Source organism: Dreissena polymorpha, chromosome 14 (assembly GCF_020536995.1).
Source record: "Dreissena polymorpha isolate Duluth1 chromosome 14, UMN_Dpol_1.0, whole genome shotgun sequence".
Lineage (NCBI taxonomy): Eukaryota > Metazoa > Mollusca > Bivalvia > Myida > Dreissenidae > Dreissena > Dreissena polymorpha.
The window spans coordinates 58,532,602-58,556,141 of record NC_068368.1 but is presented as its reverse complement, the minus strand read 5'-3'; the positions used below and the strand labels follow the sequence as shown (position 1 = coordinate 58,556,141).

Below are 23,540 nucleotides of genomic sequence, written 5' to 3'. Positions count from 1 at the left end.
ACGGTATGGATATACCTGGAAACATACATATAGCGATATTATATCTTTAAAACGAAAGAGCTCCTGGTAAATATTTTGAGTTATATAGAATTTGTCCATATTGGGGTTTATCAGACGACTATGAAATTGAATATGCCTGTAGTGAAGTGTTGCTGTTTTTTTCATTGAATTTGCCACTTATAATAACATTATTTTTAGGTTTATACCATCAAAAAAATTAATCATACCAAATATTCAAAACGATTAAATCGGACATACTTCAATGATATACTCACCCCGTCCTCCACTAGATTTGTTACCATTACGATTTTCTCTACGTTTTGTTGCCACACCATTCTCCAGAAAGTCGCAAAATTGCCAAGTTGTTTAGACATAGGACCTTATAGTAATAGTAAAAACAGTTCATATTCTACATGTATAAATAAAAATACAATCTGCTTACACTTGATCTATGTGATGAAAAATATTCCAAAGTATTACACTACTCATGCAAAAGTAAAATAGCAATTTACCAAATATACAAAAAATAAATAATTATAAAGGTTAAATGTTAAGAGTGCGTGAATAATATTTACCCAATGTTGCGATGTATTCGTTTCGCCTTTTGTATCCCTGACAACACAGCAAAACTGATCATAATTAACACTGAACGTATACATGTGTTAACGTAACTGTTTGTATTAGCAATGAGTTGTTCTTGACAACCAAATGCTAATGTTAAAAGCCGTGTACATATGATAAAATATTGAAAGCTTCTATACACCAATCTCATGTTTAAGTACACCTGTACGTTTTGTGGCATAAATATTCAATGCAAAATTAGTAATTTATATGAAAATGTATCAATCCAATATTCAATATTGCTTTGAGTAATGTATTTTACAGAACAAGATAGAATAAATTTACATCAAAAGTAAATAAAATTATGATAATATATTAAGTTAAATTTGATGAGAACGGTGTCTTACGTCAATGAAACTAGCGTTGATATAGTCGGTGTCTCCACCTCGAACCTTCACCCTGTAGTCATCATCTGTGTTTAGACCATTATCACAAATGATTGTATACGTTTATGATTGAAATCTTTCATCAAGTGTTACGAACGTAAAAGTGTCGTTACTAAGTAATCTCTAGGGTGTATATTTTTGCATTTACACGAATATTCAACAATGAGATTTCATATTTACAGCGTTTACTTTTATAAATATTAGTTATATTGAGGATAGCAGGTTACTGCCCGATCGTTGTGTATTGTGTCGGTTGACACGTAGAATAAAAGAGCGGCGAGGCTTGCCGTACCGTTGTGGTATTTGAGCCGAGCTTGATATATTATACAGCGATAGGACGGTAAACATAAATCTGCGTCCACATTTCAAAAGAAATAATGAAATATAATTGCGCGACGCTGCATTTTAAACGGGAATGAATATGATGTTTTACGTATAAATAATGATGTCATTCGCACTGGCACTTTAACATGTAAAATATATGTGATGCTGTGTTTGTTACTTTTTTTATTTATACACATAATATATGACATCGTGGTATCAAGTTGCTTGATTGGTTGAGTCTGAATTTATTTCACCAAAAATTATGACTTAATACTTGATTTCGAGTGATGAGATCTACCTCCCAACATAACTGATATAACCACTTCCTTTTAAGTAGATAAATATATAACAGGCAGCGTTATATCAGGCAAATATAAATGTAGTGGTATGATAAAATTAACATATCAGGCTCGGCACGAATAAAATAACGGCACGGCAAGCCTCGCCGTTATATTATTCTAAGCCTTGCCTGATATATTACAAAACGATGGGACAGTAACCTGTTATTCTCTATATAACAGACAGCATTATACCAGGCAAATATAAATGAAGTGGTGTGATAAAATTAACATATATTTATCCTTAACCTTTAGAATAATCATCAAACAGTCATGCATTTATTTATATTATGTCACACGAAGCACGATGAAACGAATAATCAAAGAGAGTAGACTTTAAAATGACTTTCAAAATTATATTCTTTATTATATTAAGTATCAATTAACTTACACGGATAAATGCCTTTGTATCTGTTTTTGCCAATGTTTGCCTTCATTTGCGAAACCCGGTACTCTTTTAGAAGCCCGTACGGAAGTTTCTGCAAAAATAAACGAAATACGTATGTCATTTAGTAATAGGAACTCATAGACTGAACCTGCAAAATAATGGTATAACATAAGCATATGAGCTGGGGATAGTTACTAAAAGTATCTCATTTTCAGCAACGATCGAATAGCCGACTAGAATGTAGCAACGTACCGTCAATAAAAAAACAATAAAAATACCTTTCAATAAAAACGGGTTTATTGCTTTGGAACGCTAAATTAAAACCAGAATTTCGAAGAAGTTCCAAACCAAATTGTTAAGGAAATTCTAAAATGCATCACCTCAAACTCTTTCTTGAAGTAGTCCATATTCTTTGACATCACAAATGTCTTCAGTTTTGCAACTTGAATTTTCAGTGCCTTCACTTTCTCGTTGTTGTTGTAGTACACCCCTCCGTTTTCTTCGAATATGATCGCATTATTGCGAGCGATACTGTCCCATTCATCTAGAGATATAAGTGGCATTTGTAGTGGTAACATGAGTTACTCTTCTCCCTTTGTTTTGGATTTTCAATTTGACTAAATTCAATAAATTATTAGTTTATGGAATATTAAGCACTTCATAAATGAATGGACAAATAGTTTAAATAGTAAAAATGTTTACTGCATTCATCAAAACACGTTTCTGGAGGTTAACCAATCGAAAACATCATAAATGAATGAAAACATATTACAAGAAACTAAGCCCTGTATACATGTAACGATCTGTGTAAATATTCCATTTACAAACAAACAATACACTTTTAAATGCATTCATTAGACGTACCGAATTCTAAACTGTCTTCTGTGATTATTGAATTACCATCCCTTGTTGTGACTGGAATAAGACGACTGTTTGTGTAAACAGGGTTGTGCACTGGCACTGAAATGTTATTGGCTTTCACTGATGACGTGTTTTCATTCTCCGAAACTGGATGCTCTATGTGCAAAATAATGTTTGGATTATATAAACACATATAACATTAACTTTTCGAAGTTCAATTAGAAGATAAGTTTAAATGACTACGAATGCAATTATACAACATCTCTACCAAACGCAATGCATACCTCTGCGCTGGACCGATGCATAGACTGGTGCAGACGAGTTGCTTGCATTGTTTGGTGCCTCTGGGATGGTTTCATTCTTTGGTCTATGTGTTCTGTTAACAAATTTGATTACGATGTCATGCATTGTTACAATATATGTTACTTACTTATTACATATATGTGGACAAATCACTAATTCAATATGTCATAGGATGCAATCTTGTTAATCAAAATAATAATGCATTCAATCAAATGCAAAACACCTGTAAACGTATATTATGAACTCCATCACTAAAATGCCACCATGTTCGAAATGAAAGTAGTTTTCGACATTATACTATGTTTGAAACCCTTTCGAACATAGGGTCAATTACCTTCTACGAAAGAAAATAAATAATCCTACGGCTACCACAATAGCAACTACCACGACCGCTGCAACCCCTCCTCCTATTGCTGGTCCTGTATCTTTACTGTTGTCTAACTTGAGAGCTATGAACACAATAATACGCTTTTATAAGGTATCACGTAACATATTGTATATGGCATTGTTAAGGTATATTGAATCAAAGAAAAGCTTCCTTTATAAGTCTAAAACTGCCTCATTAACAACGCATATTAAGATATAGGTTTCTGTTTGTGTCGGACTCAAAATACATTTGCTTCGTAAATTATGTAAAACAAGAACAACAACAGCAACAGACGAGCGAGTAAACATAATAAAAATATTTTTTTTCACAATAATTGTGTGTCATTATTATAACCTTCCATGCAGTTGTCTCCTTTAAATCCCTCGTTGCAGCCAAACAAACATAATCCTGTTGCATGGGAACATCTGGTTACGTTAGCACCACGGGCACAATGTATAGGACATTGCTCACAGGATGGGCCGTAGTAATCAGAAATGCAGCCGTTCGTGCAAGTTCCATTCATATGACACGATGCATTGTCACATGTTTTACTACATGGCATATCGCAGTTTGCACCGAAAACACTTGTCAGTGAGCAAGTTAAACACTCTCCGCTATCCTGGTTACATACTGCACACTTTTCGCTGCAATTTCGGTCGCACTTTGGATTCCAGAAACCATTTTTGCAGCCCTTTTCACAATGCCCATTAGAACTATTACATTGATCTTCCACACACAATCTTGAACACTGCACACATGTACGCTTTGTATCAGGATAATATCCATTAGTACAGTTTTTACAAAAAGATGACTCAAGAGAATCCCCACTACACACAGAACATTCTTTGTTGATCTGTGTGCATTGGAACTCACACTTGGGTCCGAAAAAGCCATCTTCACATCCGTCTGTGCATTGATAAGCTGATATGCATGTGCCATGTTTACAATTAATGTTGCACGGACAACATGTAGAGCCTTCTGCATAGTAAGTAGAATTCGCACAAGATCTGCACTCCGGAGACATACACAGAGTACTTAAACACTGACAGTTTGTATCGGGCCTCGAAAAACCGTCTCTGCATGCGTGACATGTGCCATCATTATTACATGTCAAGCATTTGTCAGGACAGCGCCTTTGACATGAATCCCCGCTATATCCGTTCTTGCAGGAAGGACAGTACGAGGGCGATGTGCAAGTTTTGCACATTTCAGGACAATTTTGATTACATTGCGATCCATAAAAAGCCTCTTTACAAGTTTGACATTTCGTCAAGGATGTACATGTAGCACAGTTTGTGGGGCAGTTTATCTCACACGACCATCCGAACATACCAGGCTGACAGCAATATGCACTGGAGTATCCCGGTTTACATCCGAGTTTACACACGGCATCGTTCTGGCGACATAGCTTGTTAATACATCCTTCAGAGCAATTGTGTGTACAATTGGTATCACGATACCCGCCCATGCACGGTGAACACGCACCGGATTGCTTGTCACATAATCCGTTTAGACATCCAACACCACATGAAATTTGGCACGCAGTCCCATAATATCCCGATTTACATTGCAAACATTCGTCGCTTGATACACATGTCAAGCAATTATTCGGGCATACATTACCGCAAACAGGTCCATAAAACCCTTGTGTGCAGGAAACACAAGTGTTTTCTTCCATACAGGATATGCAATTCGGTCTACACGTTTGTGTGCAATATTGCCCATACCGTCCTTCAATGCAAGTGTCGCATTTGTATCCAGTGAATGCTACATAACATGTACATGCTCCAGTTTCTTTATTACAGACGCCACCTTGGCAACCTGATGAGCAAGATAAATCACACCGCCTACCATAATATCCCGTTGTACATTCATTGCAATTGGACGAGTCTGTGCATTGATAACAATACCCATAAAATCCGTAATAACCCTTTAGACACGTGTCGCATTTGCTACCAGTATATCCTGGTTTACAAGAATTGCAATCGTCCCAGGTTGTGCATGATAAGCAGTTGACACTGCATTGTTCACAATATTCGTACCATTGGTTACCACTTCGGTAATTGGCCAAATAAAATCCATAATTGCAATCGGTGCATTGCCCGTTATTACAATACCGACAGTTGGAAATGCATTGTGATGTGCAGAGGTCTAAAACAAAAATAATATATTCTTAAAAAAATACATCGATGTTCAGATGGACATACACGCATTTACACATTGGCGTTTATGTATCAACTAAAATGACAATATTGTGTACCTACCTTGCATGTAAACTGCTATTAAGAAGTTTATTAGATATATGGTCTTCATACTTTGTCACTAGATGTTTTCTGGAAAGTAAACAGTATAAAAACAATTTAGATTTTTATAAGCTGAATAATTAACAATATCAAATAAAAGTTTGAACATCATTTTTTATTTTGCCACCATATATCAACATAAACAAGACAATGATACACTATTTTATCGAAAATGTTTCTATTTTGAATTCATATTAAAAAAGTCATCCCCTGCTAGTGATTTGCTTCATTTCAAAGTTTTGACTCTAAAAGTGTGATATTGTATGACATTTAACAACGTTTCACTTACGGAGTATTTAATATAAATGATTACAATCTGCTCTGCTATAAGTTTAAGTAAACACCATTGTTATACTTTAGCTAAAGCAATATAACCGTCTTTTGGGGTATCTTAACTTTAAATTATAAAAGTGACGTAGTTAGATTTTCCTTTAACCCAAGGCAGTCTTGGGTGGTGGGTAGGGTACGGATAACGCCACAATTGAATGTTTGTTCACCTAAAACGTCTCTGGTACGTTTTGGATATTACCCGAATCATGTAATAACACATCAAGTAACACTTAACATTTTTACGATACATGTTATACTTTAGCTAAAGCAATGTAACCGTCTTTTGGGGGTATCTTAACTTTGAATTACAAAAGTGACGTAGTTAGATTCTCCTTTAAACCAAGACAGTCTTGGGTGGTGGGTAGGATCTGATAATGCCACAATTGAATGTTTGGTCACCTAAAACGCCTCTGGTGCGTTTTGGATATTACCCGAAACATGTAATAACAAACCAAGTACCACTGAACATTTTTACGATACATGTACGTGTAATTAATTTCCGTGGATTTTTATTATTATACAATAAAACGATAGCAGGCACAAAGAAGTTACGATTGTGAAACGTAAACGATTACAGTGAAACATTATCGTTTTTATTTCAAATGCATTCCAGTCGTTACTATGTATGTGTGCATTAGTTGAAAATTCATTAGCAAATACGCTTAACCGAACTGGAATCAATATAACTGTCATACGGTTACTATTTACGCGGGTGAATTTCCATATAGGCCTCGAGGTCGTGAGAATGTAGAAGGAAATCAAAAGATCACTTAAATTACATCGTATCGCTTACTGACGAGTACTAAGAACGAGTTAAGATCGGGGTGGAGAGGCCCTGCACATTCGTCCAAACAGACATGACATTTATTTTACTGTAGGCTATAATGTGAATACAAGCTACATCAAACAACATCTATGTTTTATCGGCGTTTTCTTTCATTTCGTTGCATAGCATTGATCTAAAGCTTCTTTCACACCGACAAGAACGGATGAACGAAAAACGTGATTTAATTTGTGCAACTGACGAAATTGGAATGCATAATGATATGACGGTGCCTTAATTTCTTTGATTATTCAGCAGCTGACATTGTTCTGTCTCACGATTTTCTAAGAATTCTATTAATTGTTGTTGTTCCGCAAATTTCAAGCGAGTCAGCTGCCTCATCGCGTCTCAGCGTTGCTAAGAATCTGTTTACGAAATAGACTACCTGCACATTTATGAATACTGTCTACACAATGGCAGACATAACCAAAAAAGTACACTGCGAACAAAGCACATACCTGTCGATAATACGGCGCGACAGACGACTTCTTAAAAGCAATGAATGTGTGTGTATTTTGAATGTGTGTGGGAAATTTTCCACTCGACAATGCACTTTTATAACTGCAGTGAATTTAATTTCCCAATATGGGTGTGTATATATTTAAACATTGGGTACAACACAGAGCATAACGAAAGCATATACAAACTTGTATAAGTGCGTTCTCGCAGTTCATTCGGTCTTCAATAAAACCTGAAATTTATGTTACTATTTTATTACATGCTCATTCGTTTCAGTTCTGTTAAATTCCCAGCGGACACACTGATAAAATAAAAATAAGGAAATGACATTTTGATGCAATTTGGGGAACTGTTAAAGGGTTTCGCGAAAGATCTATTTATCGAGGATATTTAAACCTTAGCTCCATAAAATATGCTATTGGGATATCGTAACTTTTTGTTTTTAGGTACACTCTGGAACTGTTAAGTCTATTACGATTGGTTTAAAGGGGATTTATACGAAAAGATTATGTTAACGGTTTGTAATATATGTTCTGCTGATATTATGATATGAAAATATAAAACAACAGATACAACAATTGAATGGCGTACTTGATCACAATTAGGGCACACACTTTTGTTTGGTTAGGAACGTCAGTTTGTATTTGACGATTTAATTGTTATTTAAATGTTTTGGTTTTACTTTTGGTCTCGTTTGCGTCAGCTGTTATAATTCCATCAACCAGTCTAGTATTTATTCTGTTTTAATTATTTTCCGAAATGTTGCACTTAAGAACGTTGATGGATTGATCTATTTTATGAAAACTTAATTTTGAGTAGTACTCATTTTTTTGTAATACGAAAATAGGCATTTATCTATGATATTTTATCCGGTTTCATTAGGAAACACGAAGTGAAGACATTTAAGGACTTAGACACAGTTCAATTATTTAGAACTCAAATATGTGGTTCAAATGGTATGATTCAGCTTGACAAAAGTAGTCTACAGAAGTGCACTATAAACTCGGATGTAATGTATTGTAAGGTTGCATGCTTCATTAGATGATATAGAAACACATTTGGTCCACACATACTCGTTACATTTCAGTGTTAGTTGTCTTTATATAGTGACAGATCATTTGATGATAAGGTACTTTGCTGTTTAGACATGTAAATAGCGGACTTCCTTAATTGTCAATCGCATACTTCGCTACCTTTGGGAGCGTGGTTTTGCATTGCTCACGTCACCAGTGGATGTTCCAATCTATATTTATTAACTGTTCTTCAGTAGAGGGAAGCAGAATCACGTACATGGCCGGACACTTCGGTCACACAATTTGTTATAGTCATGGGGCCAATAGGTCGATACATTAAACGTTTAGTTTAGAATATTTAACGAACATTGGAAACTGTTTTGTTGACATTGGATCAATAGAAATAAATCGTTATGAACATTGACAAGGACTTGAGTATGTTTATTATTGAGTGTCAAAGACTTTGTCACAAATGACATGGCACAACAGATCTGACATTTCACAACACATTTATCCTCGAAATGAATAACATTGCAAGGTACTGATCGTAATGATGTGAGAATCCTTACATTGTTGCACAAGTACCGTTTATATGTTGCTATTAGAATTTCATCTATATTTTTCTTGATTATGAAGGTAACTGATATGCCGTTTAAATAGTCGAATAATGTACATGTATATTTTCAAATGTTTACAGTTGTCGTAATACGTGTAATTACTTACTCAACGTATTTTTCAATATGTTGCAATATTAACTATGAAGTGTTTGCCCTTTCATGCGATGCATTTTTGTGCTATCAGTAGCATGTATTTTTTCTTAACGTATACCGTTATAGGGGTTATAGAGGTGCAATCAACGATTGCCTAAACGCATAGGCGTAGTGTGCCGTCCGCAAAGACAGTTTCCGTCTATTGTCAGAAAAAGTTATAGTAAAACGACGTGCGTTGATCACCGTTAAAAGCAAGATATGAGCCCGTTGCCTTTACGACAATTGTAAGAAGGATGTCCGACACATCAATCTAAACGCTTTCGACAATGTCATTTGCGTCGGTTGTGTTAACCTAGCGATCGTTTAAAACGCAAGGCCCTCGTTGTCTGAAACGCTAGTTTGACTAAATCTCGACTTTTGTTCAATGAATCCAAGTTGCGAACTCGGCTTACACTTTTATGTAACCATTAACAGAGCGATATTTGTTTATATTAATTGTATTTTCATAAGTCTGAACTTTTTTCTTTCATCGTATTTGGTATTTTTCAAACGTCAACTTTTGGAGTATTGATACAGTGTCTTGTTTATTTTTATTGTGTAGTAAAAATAATAAGACAAGTGTGTTAGTAGTGTTTTAAAATATAAGCCTTTAGATTAATGTATATACATGTAGTTAGTTTGGAAAAACATTCTTTTTCGTATGAAATTCAATTGAAAATATGTACCTTGTGTTTCGCGTTTTATGTGTCACTTTTGCTTTAAGATGCTAGTTGCTTCATTCATGCTAAAATTTGACATATGGGTTGACGCTGAGCCTTAAGTCAGTTTTGTCGCAAACACACATTTTAAAGTGTTTAGGCACAAGCACATGCATCATACTTGTTAACGAAGTTGAAACAAGGCCGATCCCCCCATTTAAAATATAATTTCTTATTTAGCCTTTACAAGATTTTTTGCTGGAAGTAAAACTATAAACATAATCATTCAATGGGAAAATCAACCCCAGTAGCTGTAACATCCAAAACGTTTAATCGTATGCTCTGGCAGTCATTGTAGACTTAACTCAGTGGGCAAACGGTCTAACTTCTTATGGGTCAGTCAGCCAGCCGGTCAGCATTTTTTAATTAACAGCATACAAGGGCCCATATTTCTGCTGTGTAACATAGTGCCAGAGCTCCGATGTCTGTTTATGCGGAAGTCTCTGTCGCTAAGGTCATACGTTCGCTAGCCGGACTTGTTAAGCTGTACTATCGCAATTTCTTCAAACATACAATCTGACTAGACTTAATGGTCATCCCTGAATAACGGTCGACTAGCTTTAGAGGTCAGTCTGGGTTCGTTTCGACAAAAAATATGGATGACATATAAATATTAGGTCTCTTTGATTCAGCGTCCAAATGCAAATATATTCCACACCGAACTACATTTTCCAACTGAGTTAGGCGGTCACGAGGCAGTCATATTTTGGTGCAAAAAGTAAACACTCAAATCAACCTACGTTGTTTTTTCTTACCTTTGATGTCATAGTGTCTATTGTGTGTCTATTTTTCGACTCAATAATCTGATTGCGTTAACTGTTGTTAATGGGATAACTGCGGCCCATTGCGCAAACACAAATAATTGGTTGTAAATAAGGATTGTATTATACAAGGCGTATGGATTTCGCTTAAAGTGTACAGATTACAGATAGTGTACTATATAATAATACTACAAGGCAACAGACAATAAGAGTATTGCGTAAGTTTTTTTCCTGAATACCCAAATACGACAAAGGTACTGAGTACATATGATCACTATTTTATGTTCGACTGATGGACAAAATAACAATCTGCTACATCTAATGTGCTGCTGAGCAACATACCGCGCACAGTGACATGTGGACAAAGCCAGTAATTCTGTCAATTTGATATGAAAAATGAGGTCTACAGTGAGAAAAAAAAAACAAAAAAATGGGGCGCCGATAATTTTTTGTCTATGATTACTATGAAGAAATCTTTCAAACAAAGTAAGTCATAGTCTGTAAAACGGTTTAAGTCATTATCGATATTTAGGTGCCAGTGCGCTTTTAAAGCGCGGCGTAATATGTTGAATTTGTTGTGAGCGAATATGTGTACACGTGGTGTAACTGTTTTAGTGGAGATGAGTATATGGGTTTTTTGAGTAATGTTTGCGTGATGTGATATGTTGTTATCATTAAAAATGACTGTATGTGGATTGCAATATAGTGGTAACATAACAATTTTTACTCATTAAATATCAATTTGAAAAGTGTGTGTCGGGTTTAAATTACAATGCTGTTTATGTGTTATGTTTGTGTACAAACAATTTTTTATAAGCTTTAAATGTTTCTTTCTTTAAATGAGAATGATTCTAGTATTTGAACAACCATGTAGGCGATGGTAATTCGCGTAAGCGGCCTCTTGCCTGCAACGGACAATTTGACCACTTCCATTGAATTGCCGATGTACACAGGTAAATCTTGTATATTTTACAGATAATTGCGCGCTGGTTACCCATTGGCAAAATTTCAGTTACATGTACTTGCAAAGTGAAACTTTTGATTATTTTTGTATATATAATTTGTGTTATAGATGAAAATATATATCTTACTTGATGTTATTACCATATCGTTCAACCTAATTAAAAGTTAAGCGGAATGCAAAACAATATTGAAATGCATGTTAAATTTCATGCTGCTTCAAATGGTCAATAGTGATCGATGTGGTATATCGTTTGCATGTATTTGGAACGCAATTATTCTCATAATAGGTATTAATGATAAAATTAAGGAGTAGTCTGACATATTTAAGCAGGATAAGGGCAATGTTTAATCCCTATAACAGAAGAGCACAACATAAAATAAAATTATATAATTTGCACACTTATTAAAGCGCACTAATACGTCAACTTGATTGTATTAAAGATAACTTACTAGGCAAACTGTGAAATTGTGCACCTCGTTAATTTGTGTGGCTAACTGAACTATTTGATTACGGTTAAACTTACACATTCGAACACTGAACGTTTTCATTTATATATTTTACAATTGAATGGTTTAAATAACTTATCACTAAATTATATTCCAAAACGAAATTAACATACCCTTCATAATCTCAGCACCTCCGTCCATTGGGAATTAGTACCATTGCTGGTTTCGTATTCATATTAAAATGTAAAGAGCATAAAGCTAGGTTTAGTTCAAATACGCAAATATGAGCAGTCAATTCTACTTCCGCGTGTTACGTTTATGTTAAACTTAGATATACATAATCACAAAAATCAATATTACAATCAACTAAAAACTATTCGAAATGTAATGTTAATCTTACGCGCAAGTTAGCAGTTTAAACCATGCGCGAATACTTTAGCTATTTACTTTACAAACACAAAATATATTTGTAAAACGTCCTATAAAATAGACTTTTATGTGTATAATATCGTCTCGCTCGTTGATTTTTTTTTAAATATTGCGTTCAAATGTTTGCTTCGAATGAAGTAATGAGATTACACGAATATACCAATTTAGTTTACGCTATGTGACGCAATATTGTAAAATGTTTGGGATAAATTCCCTTAATAGCCTTACTAGGGACTACTTGTGTTAATGTAAGACTTTACAATAGATGTATAAGATTGCTTAAAATGTTTTAAAACAGTTATGTCATGGCACCATTTACGTAGAAAACATTTACACATAAATAAAGAGAAAGAGCTGTTTATGTCCCATAATATGAAGAAGTGAAACTCCAGCTGCTGGAGCAGTTTTGCATGCTCATTATAAACAATTTGTTGGTCCTTTATTTAAGGCAACTGACCGATTGCCAAAACAAAACAAAGCTGTGAAAAGATGGCAAATACGGAAAAGGCGACAATGCATTCAGGAAACTAAGCGATTGTGTGTATTGAAGTACATACAAACTATACAATATTACAATGTACTTATCTTTTAATAAGAACGAACCTACCTCTTATATGTTTGTCTACGTGTTATGTGCAGATATTCACAGGAAACATAAGCAATTTAATTCAACTGCAACAACCCGTGTTTAAAACCGGTGTTTAGATCGCATACTCTAGCGTATTAAAACACGTTCATAACCTGTTTTAAGTGAAGTTACTAAATTGTCAGTAAATACACTGAGATGTGACTTCACTTCTTTATATTAATTTATATCGTCTGTATACATTAACACAGACAATAAGAATGTTATCGGTTAGCAGCAAAATCAATTATAAATATTGTCGTTATTATCATATCGCTCGTTAGCATAATGGCTTTTGCCATCGTATTTTCACTTAACATTTTCTACAAGTTTCTGGTGCTAGTCCTGCAATCCTTTAAGTAGCAAAATAGTTCCCAATGAATTAGTAAGCTACGGCGTCAATGCTTCTTATCGGACGTTAGACATAACATTTGGTTGTTGCTTTTTAATTGCAGCAAGAAGGTAAGCAACAGGGTGACAGAACGAACCTTTCCCGTTAACAAAATTGGCGGTTTCAAGAACAGCATGATTGAAGGATCAAGGATGTTAACTAATGACTTAAAGTGTATTAAATAATTCATGTTAAACGTGTTTTCAATAAAGGCACACATGCTAGTATCGTTTAAAAACCTACATACACTGTTTATCCTTGTTCAATCGGTCCTTTATATGTGATGCGCTAATGTCAATTCATGCGATACTATTCATTATAGAAATATTGAGAGCTTGTAATGCCACTATAAAATAGCAAGTGATTTCGTTTTTTAATGCTGATGACATGTCACGAGTTACATTTTTTTGTTGTTCTTTGTTTGTTCTCATGATGGCGTTGTAATAAACGTATTGTATATAGCAAGTAATGGAATATTGTTGATACGCTAGTATATGAACGCGTATATATTTTGTAACATGTATGCCACGAGTCCTACTCGACATAGCTGTGGCTATATTAAATACATTGCTATACATTTCGGAGTTCATAGTATTCATTTCTGTATATACACATTAAATTGAGTAATTGCCTGATGAACTTATCATGTTTGAAAAATTCAGTTCATTTTCATCTATTGTCCGAAAAAAAACACGTGTTCATTTTCAAATTTACGATGCTTAGTCAATTAACAAAACCCACAAAGAACAAAAGTAAACAAGGAATACAACATTAATTGTTAATACCGGGAAGCCATTAGTATATGCTGTAAATGTTTTTACAGACCCAATAATTGTGGATTACTATATTGGTGAAGTATCGTTAACTCTATAAAAAGGGACTGTAAACAATCGAGTGAAAAATGTTTATTCAACCATTATTTAAAGTTTTAATGAGGGAATTATTGTATACAGGATTTGAAATATTTGTTCAGATTTTTACCAAAACTCAAACTACATTTGTTATATACACACTGAATAAATCGTTCGCGAATATAACAAATAGCTTGAAGCTCTAGCTAATTTATAGCGCATAAAGGAGTTTCTTAAAGACCGCGCTTGAACTGGCATTTGAAACTTTATTAAAATCTGCGTATATTCGGTACTTGTCTGTATCAATATAATACAGCAAAACACATGCATATTAAGTTTCAGTTTTAGAGCATACACAATAATCTTCACGTGAATAAATGTTTTATTTCTTAAATAATTCTAGGCCCAGCTTGAGATTATTAGCTCATTAAAACGGTTATAAGTCTCTACTGTGTTTTCACAGACTGTTCCAAGGCAGCGACTCTAGATTAATTCAGATTAAATAGGTGTTTGATGCGTACCGAATTATCAATTGTGTACATTTGTATTTAGCCTTTTTAGGTATTGGCGAAAAACCTTGCGTTTACAATGTACATTTTGATACGGTGACGCCAAATTTGTTCATGTATGTAAGTGTATTATGCATGTATGTGTCTTGTCTATTTGTTGGTATCTTACTGATTAGTCATTGGTTTCTTGCCACAAATAAATGTCCGCATTTTATAAAACGATTTATTTCGTGATTTCAATGTATTTGTATTCAAATTACGATGACAACAGCCGATATAGCCCTAAAATCGGAAAATAACAAATTGTGTTAAGTAATTATAGAGGATATTTTTTTTTCGCATAAGCATGCTGTTTAACTTAAATTACAAGGTACATTAATATATACACACTTTTAATCTGATGTTACATATCATTTTCTTCGTGTTGACATTTCAACCATTGAATTACGACGCTGATACGTTTGCACTATTATCCAATGTGGTTGAATCGTACAAATGGATACATGCAATTATATATTAGGTTTTTGCAAAGTCTTTTTTGGACCGATCCGATAAACAATAATTATTTTTTAAATAATTTTTGTTACTTTCGAGTTAAGAACAGTGGTGAGCGGTAAGATACTGCTCGTACCACAAGTGCAACACATCTTTGCCAAACACATCATAGCAGACAAAACGAACGTTTACTTTGCTATTTAAGTTTGCAATCAAACTGTGAATATTCTCTGTCTATGTTTTCACTCATTGTACTACTTAGGGAACGACATGCAATCCTGCGTAGCATCGGGAACACGAATAAGCCTATGTTTTTGACTAAAGAAATAACAACATTCAACACACAATTTTTTGGATTCTTAATAAGATACATGTTAAAATATGTTCAAATAGCAAGAAGTTCACCTGCATAATATTTAGCGACCAGGAACTGAAACGTATGTAATCACGTTTCAATCGTTGTAACTATGTTTTCTTATTTTACTCTACATTCATTAGAAGCCAGTAATTGAGAACAAACGATCCCAGTGACCTTATGTTTGCAATGAAGATGGATTTTTGAAGTTCAAATTTTAATTGGCAGTAAATAGTCATATTTTTTGTATTGATAATACATCACATTTTAATGATTCACATGCTTCTCCTTCTAATCAATAAATACAGCGATTTTTTGTTTTGTTTACGCACCTTTTATACTTTCATAGAATATTTGTGACATTACGCAGTTGTTATGTTTGAGGCACAACTCTGGTTGCATGATATTTTAATTTAATTTTATAAACAAAATATGGTTAAATCAAACTACCAACTAATATGTAATTATATGCGTATCATAAGGAAATATTAAAAACTTACTTTATATATATTCTTACAACAGACATTACGAATTTACCCAAAATGTTCGGTCTCCGCCTTCAAATGGTCGATAAGTGTTCGACAATTAGTATCACGGGTCTTATTTATTATGTTTTAAAATAAATATTCAAAACAATAAAAGCATAACATGTATATGCACTAGGTTCCATGTAATAATCTTATGATTAAATTATAAATTTCAACTTAGCGCGTTACAATTGTAGCGCAGTGGATGTGTCAACGCTTTTATAAATCCTGTTATTATTTTATAATTATGTGTGTTTTAATATTATTATTCCACGGATTTTGTTAGTGAACAGACAACCACCAGTTCAAAAACCATATAAGCATTCATTCAGCTAAGTTTAATAATTATATACTATTGAATCATGTAAATATTGTAGTATTAAATTAATGTTTCATGGACATGTCTGAAACTATTAAAGACCGTTTTCTATACGAAATTCGTATTTTGACAAAATTTTGTTTGATCACAAAAAAATATATACGTGTAGGGACATTTTTTGGTAATACATTACGCGATATTGTTAATGTTAGCTATAAGAAACAAAAATAAAACTTCCGAAACTTCAGAAACATTACAATGGTTTTTCATTAATATGTTGAGCTATATGCGAATGTCTTAAGCGAATATATAAGTTTCCTGTATTTTGTAGTTTTTGTTAACAAAAACCGGTCAATTTCATCCATGATATAAAATCATTCTGGTGATTATATCCGTCACACAAAAGTCGTGAATATATATAAACATAAACAGACAATCAGTACAAGAAATAATAAACCTATCTACATTCAAATACCACAGCGTCACAGACTATTTCTTTAAAATGATAATACACATTCTCAGCTATGTTTAACTATTGAAGATAAGTTGATTCAAACGCTTATTAAGTTCCGCTTGAGTTATCGCTTGTAAAACTGCAGTGATCTGCCTTCTGTTATTGTTTTACTTAAACCGTTCAGATAAACAAGCAGATACAATTCCTACCGAAACTTGCACTAGCGTTTTCAAAGCATATGTCATGCAATCTTCCTCACTTAAAATGAGTGTTTGCTTATTAATGTAACATATAGTTACTAGTAAATGCGCTCGTTAAGTTACTCGTCTTTTGTAATAGCATCGTGAACAAAAGACAAACTAATAACATTTATTTTGTGTAAATTCATTGATAGCGCAATGCGATGTTCAGTTAAGGAAATTTATATATAAAATTCGAAGTTGATCAAACCAGAATATATAATACACACAGCGAATATACATGTACTTAAATAAATCATACGTATAGATTGAAAAATGCCTAGGATCGGACGTAAAACCTCGTTTAATTCCAAATTGGTTGTGCAATATATCTTTTAAGTAACATTTTAACATCTGACTGGTATTATCGCTACTTTTATAACAGAATACTAAGTATAGATATAAAATGTCACATGAACACTGTGATCATTATAACGATCAATACATTGCATTTGGAGTTTAAAGCAGTTGGAGGGCAATCCGAACCGTCACACATGCCTGGTTTAAACCACAAGCCATAGTCACGTGTAACCCAAGCATCGCACGTATCGAAAACTTAAAATAACGATATATCTTTCAGAAATCGCAAACACCTACATGGACTCTAAATTTGTCAGACAATCGTTGGTTTGTATCAATGTTTTTTTTTAAACTTGTATTTCAATGCTGCTATACATATATAACAATAATTAGCTTAGTACATTCGTTAATATCTTTACTTATTGCCTGCAAACCGTTGCAACTATATGGCCCGAAGGCTGACGGAAAAATAGTCGAAATCTCAATTCTTTAATGTGTTGGTTTGGTCATAAGTAAGTGTCCAGAGACAGAAATATTAAGAATGAAGGACATACATGCATATCCCAGTTGTGTTGGTTGCCGGTGTAATAAAGCTAAAAATATATCTGTAGGAAGTGAGTAGTGTTGTTGATAAACATTTAAGAATAATGGAACTTTAGACAAATTACCAGGTGAAACATTCTGATAAACACCTGCCATTTTTTTATTTCAGGCACGTGGCAAAGTTCCAAAAACGACCAAATATAACGAACAATTAGACATACCGGAAGTTTGACATTCATTAAGTAATATAGATTATGTAAACGGTAAAATAATTTAAATTATGAATTAAAACAGAAATCGTGACAGTGCCATGAAACCATGTATCAATTTTATTAACGATAAATAAATAAATTAATTAATTGTCTGTAACGTAATTAACTTTGCTGAAAACGAATGGATATAACCAAAGTACACTTACATATACAGGAAAACATTTTCATATAAACTCAAATTGTTACGCGGAAACTGAAGTCTGTGCACCTTATATAAACCTCCACCTCAAGTCAAATTAGTGTTTTTATTGAATGTCAATAGTATATGATCATAGATATATACATGCTGCTCTCAACATATTACAAAAATTTCATCTTGAACGCAAACATTTACCCACTTTTCTAATCACAACAAGATTCAATAATTCTTCTAAAAGGCCAGTAAAAACACTACTTCGTGGTGATTGACTTTAAAGGACAACCCTGTTCACAAGTTCAAAGTAATACTTCAATATATATTCAGTAGTTGTAGCGATATGGAATTATTTCACGAACGAACCAGAAAGACTTCAATGGTGATCCCAAGTAAAAGTTTAATTCAATATTTGAAAAGATGCATTATGTATTTAGTCCCCAAATACAAATTTGAACTTAATTACATCTTGTACTCAAAACTTAAGCTGATCCTTTCAAGTACAAAGATCGACATAATTATACTTAAAAGTTTGCCACCATAATAGATCTTAATCAGTTCATAAAGACTAAAAACAGTTATGTAAAACATACGAACTGCAATGTCTAATATGGGACGAAGCACAATTCTGCTGAATTTCAGTTGGTATGGAACTTAGTCAGTGACCTCAAAAATTCGCATTGAATAATTTAATCGAGTGAAGTGATTATCTCTTTAAGAAGCAGTTATATGTTGCGCGTTAACATTAACCAAAACATTTTAAAGACGGCAGCAAATAGCTGGAACGATTCTAAAAATAGTCGATACTGTTTCGTTGATGATTTAAGACAGGTAGCCAACACAAGTTTATATTACATTACTAGCTTGCACTGTCATTTCAAAATCTTTAATAATGGTTGAGGTTCTGGCGTGTATAAACATGTAACAGCACAATACATGTGTATTTATTTGAATGTCCCATTTACTTTTATATAGCACAGCTTGTTAAAGTTTGTAAACAGAATTCGTAAGTTTGTAAATGTATAAACATTTATTTGTCAGCAGGAAACAATTGTTATGCGAAGAACGGAACCATAAACTCTCGAAATATTTTTATGCCCCCGGATCGAGTGATCAGGGGTATATTGTTTTTGGCCTGTTTGTCAGTGTATGTGTCTGTTTGTCATTCTGTCATTCTGTCCCAAAACTTTAACCTTGGTCATAACTTTTGCAATATTGAAGATAGCAACTTGATATTTGGCATGCATGTGTATCTCATAAAGCTGCACATTTTGAGTGGTCCAATGTCAAGGTCAAGGTCATCCTTTAAGGTCAAAGGTCAAATATATGGCTTCAAAGTGGCGCAGTAGGGGGGCATTGTACTTCTGACAAACACATATCTTGTTAGATTTGCAAATTCTAGATAAAATAAGTAACTGTTGCTTTGAAGACGTATAATCCGTATAACGGCACATTATGATCAGGGATATAATCATATATAAGCTGTAGACCAATTGAAAACACATATTTAGATGTGTAATATGTTTGAACAATATAAACATACAATAAAACTCACATACCTGTCAGCACGATTCCGTAATATCAACAATTTAGTCACATATACGTAAAATTATTAAATTTGGTTTGGTTTCAAAAGCGCAAACGCATGTTCTGCTTGATAAAGCACTTGTACAACGTTGGTAAATTTAACTTCCGCGTACGAATGTTTAAACTTAAACCGAACAGATAAATAACCCATTTAGCAAGTATTATCGCATTAAGCAGCAAACATTCAAACTAACATATTTAAGTTGGCATTTGGCCGAGACAGACAAGAGACATGTAGAATACAATGGCTTGTTTTCATTTGATCTTTTCATTCGTGTCCTTAATATTGACAAAAATACCACTTTAAATGCAACAAGGAGTCATATTGACAATATTTCGACAAGAAAATATAATACAAATGCACATGATATCGTAAATATTGAACAGTCTAGATAAAGGACGCAGTTGTTTTGGATACCCATCAATCCCATAACGACATGTACTAGCATTTGATCCTACTATAGATAAACGCTTATACACATATTAAATGTACATTTAAAATTAGTGTTAACAAAGTTAATAACCACTTTTCAGAAGTTTATTTTCTTAACAATATGAACTTTTAGCGAATGAAATATACTCATACACATATGAATACAGCAGCGCCACCGCTGATTTTTTTAAATAATTATGTATTGACGAAAACATATGATTACTGAAATAAATATCGTTTCGTGTAATCAGTGTTAAAGAATGTTTTCCCTGATTCAGCACTGGTAAAGATCACTTCCGCTTTAAACGGTGTTGACATTAATCACGGGCGTTTTTGTTTCGTTTCGTTCTGTCAACAACGAGGCCACTCAAATGAAACACAACTTAAGTGGAAATGATGATACACCGGTATGAAATAGGAAATGTATTTGTACTAATTGAACATTGATATGAACATTTTACAATAAAAATAAATGAACTTCAGAATACAAGTTGTATTGGTTGTTAGAAATGCCATGAGCATATACTTCAGCGGGATAATTGGTATTTCTGCACAACCACCCATAAGGGAAAGCTTTGTGTCTTGATTTTTGCAAAAAAGCGGCCACTATAATATATATTTCAGTTCACTCCTAGTTTAAATGTTCTTACTAAAAAAAATAAAAGTATATATTAAAATTTTATGATTAAAACTTTCATCTAAATATAATCAACTAGTCATCTTTACTTAAGGACTTGCTTTGTAACTTATGGTTTTACGAGGTGTGGCTTTTTCCAGATGACGGAAACGATCAGGCATTCATTTCAAACGTTAAACAAAGATTTAAGGATAAGTTTTATTCCTAATTGGAAATTCGAAATTGTGTAACTGAAACAGAGCCAATTTGTTTTACAATATTGCCATTTTTAAAGTTCAGCCTTTTTATATATGTGCTTAATTTAAAAAAAATCTAATAAGTTTTCAAAATTAGGATGCTCTTCATATAGATTGTTTATAGAAATTGGGAGATGGGTTTAACCTTATTCCGTTCCTGTTGGCGAAAAAAAGCGTAAAATTTGTAATACATTAGAAGATGAATTCCACTTTGTGTTTGAGTGTAGGATGTATTCAGAGTAAAGTATATCACATTGAAAAAAGGCTAATTGCTAACATTTATTGAATAACTTACAATCGAAATGAAAAATGTTGCTTCAAATTTATTTTAACAATTGTAATGCATTACATTACGCCTATTATGTCACATGTAACTGCTCTATTTTTCATATTGCATTGTACATTACGTTTAGACCAATCTTGTAGGTGGTCTGTATAGGGTTTATAAAATACTTGTTAGTCAAACGTCGTTCTCTTAATTCATGTTGTAATGCGTGTTTGTTTATCTACAGACACCGTGTCTGAATGTTATTTTTATTTAAATAAAATAATGTACTGTACCGGAGCCTTTGGTCTGCCTATATTTGCGTTCCGTATAGGTAGAAAACAAGGGTAAATGCTAGTGCTATTGTTTTATGGTGAGTTATAATTGACGTTTATTGTAGTGCAGCGAACTGTAATATACGAACACTATTTTATTACAATAAAATATTTTGATATTTTCTGAAACATCTGCATACTGTTATGTATACAAGTATCAAAAGCAGGTGCCTCATGAAATGAATTGTATGTAAACTACAATATACCAGCTATATTCTTGTTATTAATAAGCTGAATCATAAATTGACGTAATGACACACATAAAATTATTGATAAACCGTCGAAAGTTATTTATAGAGAATTTAATATGTAATGATGCGATTAAACGTATTATTTCTTTGTATAATAATGAACTCTTTACTGTGTAAACACTGTGCGCTTATTTTGTCAACATGGGCATTTGGCCTTCTAGATTTTTTTTTTAATTTACACACATACTTACAATTTGTTATTTGTATTGACCGATGCGTAATGTATTCACCGATGTAGACAAATTCAATTAATAGCAAGGGCAAATGCAATCTAAAGCTAAGAACCAAGTCCACAAGGCCTAGGCATTTTACAGGGTTAGTCCTCTATCGTATGTTATATATACTATGTTCTGTTTAAGCAAACAGTTAGATTTATGATCGGCCCATGTAATTATTTACAATCATAATTACCAATTACCAGTATGTATAATAATAAAGGCGTCAAAACGTTACAAAGATACAAACCAAAGTCATAGTTGTATTATCTATACATTGGTATCCATTGTGCAGTAGAAATTATGCATTTTTGTCTTGATTAATTTAAAGACAAGGGCATACAAGAAACTATGAAAACACATGATTATCATATTCATTAAGTGATTAAGTTAATTTACCAAGAGGAAAAAGACGTCCATAGCCCGCTAAACTGAGTTCTGTTTTGACATAAAATCTTGCTATATAAGTCTTTACGGCGTATTTAAACCACAAAGATATTGCCAGTTTTGCCAAAATGCTCATGATTTGCATAAACCTGTCAAAGGATGACCAAACAAGTTATGCCATATACCAAAACATTTCGCGTTCGTCTTGCATTTGAAGAGAATTACTTGTATATTTATCAGTGACCCCCGGATGTGGCTAGGTAGAAGTATTTGATCACATGTTATAGAGGACGACTAAACGATATTAAATAACAAACATAACACATCTGGCCCGAGTGATTTGAAAACAGAAAACATTAAATGTTTAAGGTTGCTTTGCTGAGAAATTTGATCGTTCATATGAAAACACAAGGGCACTATTTTCTTAGTCCCAAAGGTATTAATAAAACACCTTTGGTAAGGACCAATACAACTATCAATTCAATAGGTTTCAAGGCGTGCGCTGTCAAGTCAAGAGCAGCAAGCAGTAAACTGTAACGGCTTGGACAACTTTGAAAGAGGGTAATTCAATGATGATTATGGTACATTTTTATGAAA

At 33.4% G+C, this 23,540-nt stretch overlaps 1 protein-coding gene across 1 annotated transcript in view; it reads right to left on the bottom strand.

Annotated features, from left to right (window-relative positions):
• Nucleotides 1-23,540, bottom strand: part of LOC127856828 (receptor-type tyrosine-protein phosphatase kappa-like) — an 88,439-nt gene that overhangs the window by 7,749 nt on the left and 57,150 nt on the right. Inside the window, exons 2-6 of the mRNA XM_052392976.1 lie at nucleotides 2,438-2,601; nucleotides 2,061-2,148; nucleotides 969-1,033; nucleotides 576-612; nucleotides 276-379 (exon numbers count right to left, since the gene is read on the bottom strand). Of these exons, the coding sequence (XP_052248936.1) occupies nucleotides 276-379; nucleotides 576-612; nucleotides 969-1,033; nucleotides 2,061-2,148; nucleotides 2,438-2,476 (333 nt within the window). The 5' untranslated portion in view covers nucleotides 2,477-2,601. The remainder of the gene's footprint in view (nucleotides 1-275; nucleotides 380-575; nucleotides 613-968; nucleotides 1,034-2,060; nucleotides 2,149-2,437; nucleotides 2,602-23,540) is intronic.